The sequence below is a fragment of the Cygnus olor genome, chromosome 3, assembly GCF_009769625.2.
Source record: "Cygnus olor isolate bCygOlo1 chromosome 3, bCygOlo1.pri.v2, whole genome shotgun sequence".
Lineage (NCBI taxonomy): Eukaryota > Metazoa > Chordata > Aves > Anseriformes > Anatidae > Cygnus > Cygnus olor.
This window is the reverse complement of record NC_049171.1, coordinates 16,672,395-16,685,973: the sequence shown is the minus strand read 5'-3', so window position 1 is coordinate 16,685,973 and position 13,579 is coordinate 16,672,395. Positions and strand designations below refer to the sequence as shown.

Below are 13,579 nucleotides of genomic sequence, written 5' to 3'. Positions count from 1 at the left end.
CACTACTTGTGCATGATGTCAGCAAGTCTAGAATAGCTCTTTCCCCTAGCAAAATAATAGTAGGAGGAAGCATTTATCTTTGATACTAGAATTATTACTTCCTTAGAGTAAGTTGTTTCCTCTAATCTGCATACTCTGTGCTCAAATTGATTATAGCTTGCAAAACTAATACCGTATGTGTTTCCTCTGGAAGTTAGACATCAGCTTTCTGACCAATTAGACATGTCTAGCATTATTCATTCATTTTCATTCATTCAAGAATTCATACAGGAAGTGTTTTCCAGGCTTTTCATCTTTATGAATGTTGTTGCCTACAGGCTTCTCTAGGCAGTGTCTTATGAGAAAGGAAAAAATGCAACAACAGCATTAAAGTTTGTACACACATGAGACAAAAAAAATATATTGAACTCCAAATATAATGTTACTAAAGACTTCTCAGAAAAACAGGTGGCTTGATCCAGGTGTCTGGGGCCACATACCCAAATCTTCAGGTGACAGCTGAAGTTTCAAGAAACTCAAGCTGATTAGATAGATTCACTGGATACTTTCAAACTAAGAGAAAGACAATTTAAAAGTGACTAAATACCTAGATACCCTACCCTTGAAACAAACATTAGAATCCATTTTTGTCACGACTAGGGCTCATTCATCTGCTGGAAAAACTTGGTAGGAGAAAAGACATAAAGGTAATTATATAATCTCCCTGTTTGCACTTTCACACATTAGCAGTGAGTGCAGCTATGACAATAAACTACATGAAATGTATATAAAGGTTTCATACACATTGGTATACATATCACAAATTAGGAAGAGATCAACTGTTAGCATTTTAAGACAAGAGGTGCTCAACAACAGAGATCACAGGTACCACAAACCTCTCAACAACAGTAATACCTGAATTGGGAAATTATTTCCAAATTATTTCTCAGGATCTATACACCGGCACAAAAAAATGTCAGTGGTATTTGGCCCCCAAAACATCACTCATCTCTTTCAGAGCTTGTATAGTGTTTGAGCTATGTTTCTTGGTATTTCCTATAGCAAGCACCAGAAGAATCAATTGACACATAAAAATACATTTTGTCCTCAAACACAAATTAGCCTAGAGTAACTCACTGTAGTGGTTTGTGACTAACATTCCTTGAATTCATTTTGTTTAGAACATTAAATGGAAAATTAAAGACGGTTTAAAGAAAACTTACCATCATGAATCTCAAAAGCCAAACTAGTGATCTTCTGTGTAATTATCATCATGGGACTGTTACGAGAAAAGAAAGAATCATTTAGAGAAAAAGAGTTCTGAATTTTCTTTCACATGTAAACATATCAGGGAAAAGTTTATAAGACTAGACCAGGTTAATTGCTCTCTACTGGAAGATTTCTAATACAAGGACAAAGTGGTTAGTTTTTAGAGGTCAAAACATTACAGAGCTTTCAAACTATCAAAATAATTTACTCCTTAGATACAGTATTTGAAAAATCATGCCTTTTGTTGGTGCATTAGGTTCCACAAACACAGCCAAAGTATTCTACATTTACTTTCTAATAGTATAGTCTTTTGTTGTTGTTCTTGTTGTTGTTTTAAACAGCAGGAATAGTAAAGAAAAAAGCGCTGTAAGAACAATCATAGGCATTATAAATTACAGCAGCAAGCAAAGGACAATATATATGCCAAAGCTGAGCAGCATTATTATTTATTTAGATATGCAGACCATTTTCATTGTTTCTCCTAAGAGCTGGTCCTGTGCTTAATTTTTCGACTACAATTATTATGTGCTTCAAGTAAATGTATCTGGCAAAACTAAAACCTAGCATAATTATGCTGACTCTAATGGAATTCAGTTTGTGCTGAATTTGGTACACTTGATTGGATCTTGAGCTTCCCAAGAGAGATTATTCACTGGCTAAGTAACTCAGCTTTAACTGTATTGGAAAACGAAAAACTTTACTGTGAAATGGTAACCACCTCCATAATATCTAAGAATTATCAACTGATATAAATCCCAGCATTGCTAACCCCTAACAGGGGTAGTGGAGAAAAAAAGCATAAAGAAGACTATCAGAATATAGAAACTTAACTTTGAAATCAGATCTTAAAAATATATTGGAGACTTTATTTGCCTAGTAGTATCTGAGCTGAAGATATAAATAAAGAAATATATATTTAAAATATAAAATATGATATATATAATTTGTATAAAATATGACTAAATAAATAAATCATACTGTAGGATGAGTGTGTAACTTTGTTCAAGTCTTGACTGCACTCAGCCTTTTTTCACATATTTAAATTACAATAGAAAAGTAAATCCAAAAGCCATCAAGTCCTCCTTTACTGACAGTATTTTGCCAGATGGTTCAGTCTGTCAACTGATATTTTTTAGGTTTTAGGTTATTTCAAAGCACAATATATTTTCAGTCCTCAAAATGCGATCAGGGAAAAAAAGTTTTCCATTGTATTATCAGTGCCCTAAAAATCCTGTTATCGAGGCTAGAGTGACAGGCAAGTGTCAGCAAGGAAAGAACCCAAATGAGAATAGGCAGTCTGGGAAATCCCTCACATCCCTTTCCAGCATTTAAGCTGAAGACCTGCTTGGTAGTGTCACAGATCCCTAACTGATTCCGAACAGAATGGGTTTTCCTTCTGTAAATGGACATTTTCAGTGAATGGACAAGCATAGATTGGCTGAAGGATGGAGCCCAAGAGGAGCTCGGCCAGACCTTACATTAATTCTAGCTCATACATCTGTTACTGTTATCATAGCAGACCCTGGCATTTTTTCCTTCTGAGGTGGCTATTCCAGCATCTTCAGAGACTTGGCTGAGGAGCAGCAATCTAGAGACTAAAAGAGGAAGAGCCCTTCCTGGAACAGTGAGGCTGTGTAAGAGAATTTTAATTTTAATTTTAATTTCCCTTTTAGGTGCTGGCAGAAGGGCAAAGGAAGCTGTGGAAGGCTTGCTGGCAGCTGGGATCTGTCACTACTGAAGCCAGGATTGCAATGCTCTGCACAAGCAATGGCACCTCCAGCATGGGTCAAATTTCCTTGGCAGATTCTCTGGGCCTGGATACCTCAGATTTGCACAATGGGCTAGGAGAAATATCTAGGTATCCATTCAAAGCTCTGTCAGGGCTAACCACTATACGAAGCCCTGCCAATTTCTTCAGTACCAAGAAAGAACTTGATGGGGCTGGGATTCATTGGCTGTTTTGGGCATTTTTGTTAATTTTGAGCTTACTCTCCTCCCCTGGAACTAGAGAAAATTGGTGGAACATAGCCTTCTTCAGTTCAAGTTGCAGCATGTCGTTCTCCTTCTGTTTTGGAAGTAACATCTGTCTCAGGCCTCAAGGGAGCAGATGCAGCTTATGCCAGAGACTTAATACAATATGCATGCACCAAGCTCCCAAACCAAGGCATGAAAGGGTGTTTTAAATCAGGCAGCTCAAGCACACAATCAGAGAGACAGATCTAGGCTTTAGAACAGTTCCATCCAGAGCAGAGGCCTCATGGATCTCCGGACATGTTTAGACCTAGCAGAAATCTCTGCACCAAACCAACAGAGCCACAAAGACAGCTGGTATCTGAAAGCAATACGGTCCCATTTGAGCAAGTGTGCTCAAGCTACTATTAATAGTTTGAGAGCAGCAACAAGCAAATGCAATTACACTGCTTCCCGACACAGCTGAGAGCTTTGGTCACTGCAAGGCTATACCCACTTTGGCCCTACAGTGAACTGGGAGGGACAGCGTTTGGATTCTTGTCCCACTCGTAACGGTGACATTCAATTCAACATTGGTAATCTAGCTTTGTGTGTCTTTATGCTTATTTCTGCATTACAATCTCTCATTAAAGTCAGCGGAGATGTAGACAATACAGTCGGGCATATGTCAAGTCATCCAGTTCACATCAAGGTGGATACGTAGTGGTGGGTCAGCTGAGATGCCCTCCAGGCTCTGCTGTCTACATTGATCAGATCTCCTCTGCCTGTAACAAGAACTTGGATATCTGGCTTGAAGGCAGACACTTGTGTGCAGACACAAATACAGAAAGATGTTTCAGAAGGTTAAGAGCCAGCTTACAACAACAGAAAATATTAACTTAACCACAAAAGCTAGAGGCTTCAGCCTAAAGTTAGTTTCTGGGCTCTTACCAATGAGGATTAAGAAGTGATGAGGCTAACACACACACAACTCTACTACACAGTACAGGTACCACTGAACTGCAAACACCAATGCCATTCACAGTATTCCTGAAATATATTTAATGCATTTTATTATTTTTTTTCCAAACAGACTTGCAAACAGTTCTCTTGCCTTTTTTTCCAATATGCTCCCTTAAATCAAAGCACCATCAGGAGAAAACATTTATAGAAATTGTTGTGCTTTGTTTCTGTCTGCCATACAAAGAAGAATCACCATTTTTTTTTATTTTTACTTTGCATTTTTATTATATTTTGCTCATATATAGCTCCAACCAAATATAGGTTAAGCTCATTATATAAAATGAGGACACATACAGGCATAGCTGTCTATTTCCAAGGGCTGTATGATTACCCAACCACACCTCTGCTCAGCTTTCACTTTCTGAAACACTTAACATAAAACCCAAAACAGAGCAAAGCTAAAAGCTAATTTCCTTAAAACATTCAGTTTCCTCATGTTGTGGGATCAGACCGCATAAGACATACATGTGCATCAGACAATTCAGGTTTCATCGTGTGGTAGTAAAGGGTGGAAAGAAAAACAGATACAGAATCACATAGCAAGGCAAGATGGGAAGATTTTTTTTTCTCCTTACCCAGAAAAATCAGCAGAATACTGTCCATAATCAAAGATATAGACTCTGGTAATTTGGCACACAGTGAGGTATCCCAAAGCAAAAACGAAGCAATACCTGGAAGGAAAAGAGGAAAAAAATGCTTTTCAATTAAAAAACATTAACATTTCTCCATTAAGTCAGCAATCTTTAATTAGCTTTTAATCTCCAATTATCTCCAGCAAGTATTACATAATTTGCATGTGCAAATACACTTTCATCCCAACTACTTTTGCTAATATTTATCCTACAGAACCATGTAGATTTTTTTTTTTTAAGTGCACAGTATTAAATTACAAATGCTATTGTCATTATCATATTTGTATTCACATCAAGCATAGGATTTATAATTTAAATCCTGCTGTAAAAATCAGAAGCTCTAAAGAGAAAATGAATCTATTACTTTTAGATCAAAGTTAATTTTTGTCCATATGAGTACACAAATTAGGCAAATTATGCATTGAACATCATCTCCATTGAATGTACTTCTATACATTTAGAAGTCAGCACCACAAATCCCACTGCTTCTGTTTTCAGAGATTAGAAATGACTGATTTTCAAATACACGCATTAAAACATATCTGAGTGAAAAGGGAACAATGCACCTTTATGCCTCCTGTTAAAGCCAATCCTTGCAAATATAAAAAAATTAGATAAAAATAACCTTTTTTAAGTATTATAAGTTTAATTTCACATATCATTTTTCAGGTCATTTTTTTCTCCCCTTTTTAAGATGTAAAACGGTAAACCGATGAGACTTGATTTGCCAATATATCTCCCAAAATCTGCTAAAATCTTTGCAGTCAAAAAGAACGGTGAATGCCAGCAGAAGCTTCACTAATTCTTTAAAACTTTATATATGAACTTTACAGTCTTGAATATTCCCATGCAACTAATGAAGCATTCATGGTAATGAAATCATGTTCTTGCTTAATGTTCACAAGACTAATGTTCAGCCCCTACAGCAGACCATGCTGTACAATCAAAATCCAGTTAAAATGAAAATATTCATACACTAAATGGAAAATCATGACTAGGGCTGTATTTAGATGAAATAGCGAGGGATGCTACAGGAGGAGTTTGGAACAGGCCTTTCCTTTCTTTTCCAAATTATTATTTTAGCAAAACAGTGTTTACAGAATAAATTCTAAAGTCTTAGAAATTATTCTTCAACATCAAAGTGATACCCACTTTTGGCACACAGAACACTTGCAATTTAACCTTCAGTTAAGAATTGTGCTAGGTATGAACTGCTTAACATTTTCAAATGCTCAACCTTCAAATTAGAGAACTATTTCCTACCATATATAACACATACCAGTAGCTACATTAACCCATGCTTATTTGTGGTTTTAAAGCTTTAGGTTGACTGCTTTAGCAAAAAATAGTCTTTCCTGTTTTCACCAATATAAACAATCCAGAAACAACTATTAAATGGGGTGGCTAATTGGCACAAAAATGCGTGTAATAGAAATCCAACAAAATTAAACAATAATTGGCTCAGAACATTACTGAATTATTTCAGCAAGGAAAACAATTTCACACAAATAAGTAGTATGTAGTGGCTGGCCAATATCAGGATCATGATACACTGTAAAATGAGTTCAGAATTAAAATTTTCACAGAGTATTTTAAGAAAAACTACTCTCCCAAAAAATCACACAGGTTTCACATGAACAGTGACTTTGCGAGTTTGATTTGCCCACTCTGAAATCGGTCCTAGTTCTTCTGTTTGCTAAAATTCCAACATGATTTTCAGCTTTACCAGCCTCTTGATTTACACACTAAATAATCGCAGACAAAAAATAACTTGCTACATGTAGGGATACCTACATACCCACCCACAGATACCAAGAAAAAAATAAAAATTAAAATTAAATACTGTAGTTTTCTTTAAGAAAGTCTCAAGTTATCCTCACTAGGGAGAGGATGCATTTATTAATGACAGTCTACTCACCGTATATTGCAATAGACCTAAAATAAACAGAATAACACATGACGCTGACTGCAGCCTTCCTAACTTACAGTGCTACCCATAGCAGCAATGCTTACTTTGTTAGGAGAAGGAACACGTAATACATTAGTGGATCAGTCACATCCCACCAGATGAATAAAAGCAGGCACCAGTTTCAAGCTCACAGTTTATCTTGTAAATACATTTACACCAAGTTTTTAACAAAACATTATGAAGGCTTCTTTTTACAAAGCAGAAAAGCTACATTGATCCTACGGCTGAAGAAAAACAAATATCCTAAAAGAAGAAAAACACTGAAAATTGAGGAAACCTTAGGTTTGTTTCTATATAGTCATTATGATACGGGCCTGCAGCACTATGTGAACATGCAACTCAAAATTCCTGTCTCATTATAGAGATGGGTCATTACTGTGCATATCTTTAAGGCTTTGCATTCAAGTTCAGGACTCCTAGTGGTTTTACTTATTGTGTACCTTCCACAAGCTGTACCTGAGAAATTTGGGATCTCCCACAAGTACTTCCTCTGTTACTCTCAGTGCATTAAAAAAAGCATTTCATAAAAATTGCATTCCTCTTATTCCTCTTTAAGACGAATTCTAGCAATACTCAGCGTTATCCCAATTCTACATAAAGCAAATTAAAAAATAAATAATTATGCAGGTCTGAATACTAAGCTCAGTGGATGCAAGGTCAATTCTGGCAAACTCAGCTCTTCTAAAGCTGAGAGAAAGCACATTAGGAGGAATTTCAGTCACACAAATGTTCTGTATTTCTACAACTCTAACCCAAAGTGTTTTGTGAAAGATGTCCAGAAATGGCCAGTCATTATTTATATCTAAAGCAAGTAGTTTAAACCAAATTGCATTATACATTTCCACTTAGGAACACAGACTGAGGCAATGATCCTACCTGGTTATGGACCGGTAAAATGTGCAAGAGTTTTAAAGGTACTGGCAGGTGGCTATGGAATTGCTTAAATCCTTTACAACTTCTACAGCAAGCTAACTTTCTACAGTGAAATGACTGTCTTGGCAAACAAGTGGAGAGCAGTGGATATTATATACTCAGATTTCAGTAGGGCTTTTGACACCGTCTCCGTAAGATCTTCATAGAGAAGCTGTTGACATATGGGCTGCATGGGCACTGAGGTAGATCGAAAACTGCCTGAACAGCCAGGCCCAGAGCGTGGTGATCAGCGGCCTGTAGTCTTGTGGGAGGCCCGTAACTCGTGGTGTACCTCAGGGGTCAATACAGTGTCCAGTCCTGCTCAACACCTTCGTTAACGATCTGGATGGTGGGACAGCACCCTCAGCGTGGCTGCCGATCGCACAAGACTGGGAAAAGTGCCTGATATGCCAGAGGGCCATGCTGCCATTCTGAGGGACCTCAACAGGCTGGAGAAATGGGCTGACAAGAACCTCATGGCAACAAGGGAAAGTGCAAGGTCCTGCACCTGGGGAGGAACAACACCAGGCACCAGGACGTGCTGGGGGCCACCCAGCCGGACAGCAGCTCTGCAGAAGAGGACCTGAGGGTCCTGGGCCCGGTAGGCCTCCAAGCACCGCTTCCAGCCTCAGGCCTTCTGTGATTCCGTTACGCAAATGTCCAATGACAAGAACACTTTTTTACATTTCATGTTCTTAAACACTGAGCAACTTCCAGATTACTACGCTTTGACATCCTTATATAATCCAGCCATAAATTTGCATTAATGTGCATAGCCTAGACTCCAGGGCAAACAATCCTACTTCTGACATTCCCTGATGCTGGAGCACCTGTCTGCACACATTAACAGCTCTTTGAGAGTGGAAGCTGTTAAAAATGAAGAGTAGAAAAGCCTTACATTTCATAAAGGATTTCCTTTTTTCCATTTTCTTATAAAACTGTAGAGGTTCATGCTCACCATTAAACCCAATGCATTTTTTACCAAAGAAAGCGGCCAAAGTCCTAAAAACTTAAGCAATGAACTTTGAAACATGAATCAGCTCCAAAAAAGACTCAAAACCTGAATTCAGTTGCAAGCTAAATTTAAGGCTTTGATTAGTCAAACGTCAAATAGACTTTGACGTCAAAACTCCGTGTTCCTTGTGTCTGAATTTTGCCTAAGAATTTATTAATTAATATCCCCATCCAAACCACAGCTTCAGTGATAGAAAGGATGATAGAGACAGCAGGGCACACGCCTTGTCACACACCCTGTATGACAGCCGCTCTGCTACACGTGTCAGTAGTCCATATAATAGCTCCCAGCAGAAGATAACTCAGACCCTTCTGCCCTGCTGTGACAAGCTGCAGAAACTGTTGACGAAGAAGGTGAGTTGAGCCAATTTGCAGAAGTGAAGGCCATCCAGCTGGCTTTAGATGTTGCTGAACAAATTAAACAGGAAATAGTTCCTGCAGTAGCCCTCGGGCCAGTCTGGGCAGGGCAAGATGTAAAAAAAAAAAAAAAAAAAGTGCTGCACACCTCAGCTGGGGAGAACAGCCCCAGCTGGAGCCCCTGGCAGAAAGAGCCCAGGGAGACTCAAGGTCAGCCCCTAGGGTTTTGGAGTCAGGCATACAGAGGATCCAAGGCCCACTATACTCCACCTGAAAAAGAGGTATTGGCAGTGCATGAAGGGTTTCAAACTGCTTCAGAAGTGATTGGTACTGAAGCACAGCTCCTCACGGCACCCCAGAAAGAATCGAGTCAGACAACGGGACTCATTTCCAAAATAACCTCATAGACACCTGGGCCAAAGAGCACGGTGCCGAGTGGGTATATTACGTCCCCTAACACACACCAGCCTCTGGGGAAAAAGAGTTGAACATCACTGTTAAAGAGACTGCTCTGAGAGTAATGGGTGCTGGGACATCCAAACATTGGAACACACATCTGGCAAAGGCCCGCTGGTTAGTCAACACTACTAGGGGTCTGCCAACTGAGCTGGCCCTGCCCAGTCAAACCTGTTACGTGCTGTGGAAGGGGAAAATGTCCCTGCAGTGCACATAAAGAACCTGCTGGGAAAGACAGCCTGGGCTATTCCTGCCTCAGGCAAGGCAAACCCATCCATGGGTCTGCTTTTGCCCAAGGACCTGGGTAAGGCAGAAGGATGGGGAAGTCCAACGTGTATCTCAAAGGGGCCTGATGCTGCATGAGAATAGCCCATGATTTGAATTGTACGGTGCTAATTTGTGCTACATAATATCGTATGTCATCACCGCTATGGTTGCTATATGCCAAATCAATGGTATTACAGTAAAAATCACCCAGATCAATGAAAAATGAATTCTGACAGAACCAGACAAGCACAGCAGTGAGGGAACCAGAACTGGCTTCAGCAACAATCTGATTGCTACAACAGATGGAGCCCAAAGTCATGGATTAAATGAACTCAGACATTTTAGAGGGATGGCTCATAGATTAAGGGAAAGTTATCTGTGTGTGTATGTATCAAAGGACAGGAAAGGTGGGGGTGATTAATTGGAATGTAGTGGAAAGTGGGGGACCTGAGGATGATGGATAGTATGGAATAAGGGGTGGATATTGTCCTGGTTTTAGCTGGGATAGAATTAACTGTCTCCCTAACAGTTGGTATGGTGCTGTGCTTTGGGTTTAGGATGAGCATAGCGCTGATAGCACAGGGGTGGTTGAGCTTTGCAGAGCAGTGCTCACACTGCCCAGGGCTGTTCTGCTCCTCGCGCTGCCCTGCCAGCGAGGTGCCTGGGGGGGCACCAGGAGCTGGGGGGCACACGGCCAGGACAGGTGGCCCAGGCTGGCCAAAGGGGTGTCCCACACCACGTGGGGTCATGCTCAGCAACAGAACTGGGGTAAAGGAGGAAAGGGGAGAATGCTTGGGTTGATGGCATTTGTCTTCCCACGAAACCGTTCCACGTGCTGAGCCCCTCTCTCCTGGCAGGGGCTGACACCTGCCTGCCGAGGGGAAGCAGCGAACGGGTTCCCTGGTTTGCTTTGTTTGCACAGGCAGTTTCTGCTTGTCCTAGCAAACCATCTATGTCTCAACCCATGAGTTCTCACATTTTTACTTCTCCAATTCTCTCCCCCATCGCGCCTAGGGAGAGCAAGCAAGCAGCTGGGTGGTGCTGAGTTGCCTGCCAGGGCTAACCTACAACTTCTTATGTTAGGACGCAACCATGCACTACAGCCAGGTTTGACAAAACAGGCTTCTGGAGATTTATTTTTATTGCTTTAGCACTGCAAGTTTGAGCATGATACATAATTCTATGCAAAGACCTTCAGTAATAACTGAAAGATCAATACATACAGAAGTAAAAGATAGAAAACTTGGTGCTTCATCAAGTGAAACCTACCATTTCAAAGTCGTATTTGCTTTACGTGCAAGTGAGAAATACACCTTTCTAGCATGATATAACCCGACATTGTCAACACTTGGCATTTAAGTCTAAGTAGGATTATTATAGTTTGTCATGTGGCAGACCAATAGGTCCATGTAAAATAGGAAAACAACACTACACACTTTGCAAAGACAGCAATAATTAAGTACTACCTAAATTGACTTGAAAGAAACCTGAGATTGTTTCTGGATGGGAATACAGACTTTTTACTGTTAGCAGTGACAATAAAATAAATCGCAAGAACCATATGGCAAGACACAGAAAACAAGTGGCCAAAGTAAATATCAGTAATCCTCTAACGATTTCTTACATAGATAAATAAAATCAGAGAACCACAGCAGTAATGCCTCCAATTCTGCAATATATAATTTACTATTATTTTTCGTTGGGATTTTGCCTGATAATTAACTTCTGGTTATTTCCAAAATATTTTATGTTTACCTTATCAATGAAGAACTTGAACTTCCCAGGTAGTAAAACTAGAAGATTATTTTCTAAACATAACAAAAAACTTGTTCATCACTGTAAAACACAGTAATAAAAAATGTCTAATTCTGTCCTGTTACAAGAGATGAGAAAAAAAATAAGGAAAAGAAATCCATAATTATAAGCCAATTCCCTCATTCCCCTAAATTTGGGAAAAGGGGTGTCAATGACATTCCCCTCTCTGCTACCTCCCAGAAAGGAGGAAATAGAAGGAATTATATACTACTACAAATGCAAATCCAAGTTTGTGTTCAAGATTCAAAGGAAGTGTTTAGGGTGCACAAAGTTGCTATAACCATCCATGGTGAATCCCACTGTCCGTACAGGAAAAACAAATATCAGAAGCCAAGACGAAAACCAAGATCGTAAATTCTCTGAGCGTTCATGAGGGGTTAGAAATACAAGGGACACCTGCCTATGACGAACCCGACTATCAAATGTGCGTATGAGTCTTTCAATAATCCATCAATACAGCTCCAGAGCTTACTGGCTACAAGCTCCTTGTTTGCTCTCCCCTTTTTTCTGTTTCTTCATCAGATTTACTTTAAAGTTTTTTCTAAATAAGACAGACAATGGAAACAAGGTGATACAACTCAGAAGAAAACTAAATGAGAAACCAGTGATATTTTAGCCCCACTGAATGAAAATATCAAATCCAGCCATAGCAACCAGGAGTTGACAGGCAGTTGTCACAGTTAATGACAGAAAAAAAAACAAAGCATCAGAGCCATGTGCTGAGCAAGTGTACCTATGTGATCATCCTGTAACAAAAAAATAAATAAATGCAGCTTTTATGGCACACTTAGCAGGAAAATGGGGGTTTACAAGTATTCAATTATTTTAACAGATTATTAGATGATACCTTGGGGGGGATGGGACAGACATCTTTCCCAACATCTTCACAAGAGTTATTCGTTGTGACGCTTGAGCAGGAGCCCGACTAGCACCTTGCCTCAAGGAGAACCAGAAATATCCAACAGATCCAGCATCTGCTATGCCCACCAATATCCTCTTCCAAAGCAAAACCTAACTTTATTTATCAGCTGACCAAAGCATCAGCCACCTGGGTACTTCCAGATAACCTTTGAAATAGATGTTGGCCATCATGACCTACGTGGTAGGATTTTTTTTTTGCCACATTCAGCTGATGTCCACACTGAAGTTATCATGCAGAAATGGAAAGAAAAACCCTCAGACTTCTTGATGGGATTTCAGATTCCGTTTTATGATTTCTCTAAAACGGAGCTGTCTTCCCACAGAGTAGTAAAACTTACTGCTGTGTTATGTTAATGAGTTACAACTGAATTGCAACTATCTTCCTACTATGTCAACCACCAGCCCCAAATTACACAGAGCTCTGAAGAGCTCAGATTTTTAACTGATGAGGGAGATGGAAGAACTTGCAGTAGTCCATGCAATGGTTTTCATTTTCCAAGTGAATCACTGCATTTCTTCCATGCAACACTGTATCCCTTGTTAATGAGAACTGTAACTTAACCAGGGAAAGTAGAGCACTGTGTTCTCCCCAGAGGAGAGCTAAAAGGTTTAGAGCAGCTTGCGTCAGTCCTGTTGGTTCTCCTGCAGGTTTGTGGTGCAACTTGCTGAGCATCTCAACTCCTGTGCATGTTCAGGTTTACTTGAAAGGATTCAAACCAGATGTGAAAATGCTTCAAAAACATCCAGGAGTACTCTTCCTGTACCTTTCCCTGATGTTAAAGAACCAGAAAAACAAGCTAACGGACCCTTTCACCAAAAACACCCCACAGAAAAGATCAGAAAAATGAGTAAAGTTTTGCAGAGCTCAAATACATCAAGTTCTTTCACCCAACTACCACAACATTAATCATAGGCTGTACATGAATGCAACATTACTCAATGCTAAGTTTTCTCCTCCAGTACAAAAGCTGTTGGTCTTAAAAAAAAATCCATGTTATTCTTCTACCTATACCTG

General features: G+C 39.6%; 1 protein-coding gene across 2 annotated transcripts in view; it reads right to left on the bottom strand.

The window, feature by feature from the left end:
* The window catches only part of MBOAT2 (membrane bound O-acyltransferase domain containing 2), a 96,529-nt gene that overhangs the window by 32,364 nt on the left and 50,586 nt on the right, over positions 1-13,579 (bottom strand). For both annotated transcript variants that reach the window (XM_040551316.1, XM_040551317.1), the window contains 2 exons: positions 4,797-4,892; positions 1,203-1,258 (listed from right to left, as the gene is read on the bottom strand). In XM_040551316.1, coding sequence (XP_040407250.1) covers positions 1,203-1,258; positions 4,797-4,892 — 152 coding nt within the window. The remainder of the gene's footprint in view (positions 1-1,202; positions 1,259-4,796; positions 4,893-13,579) is intronic.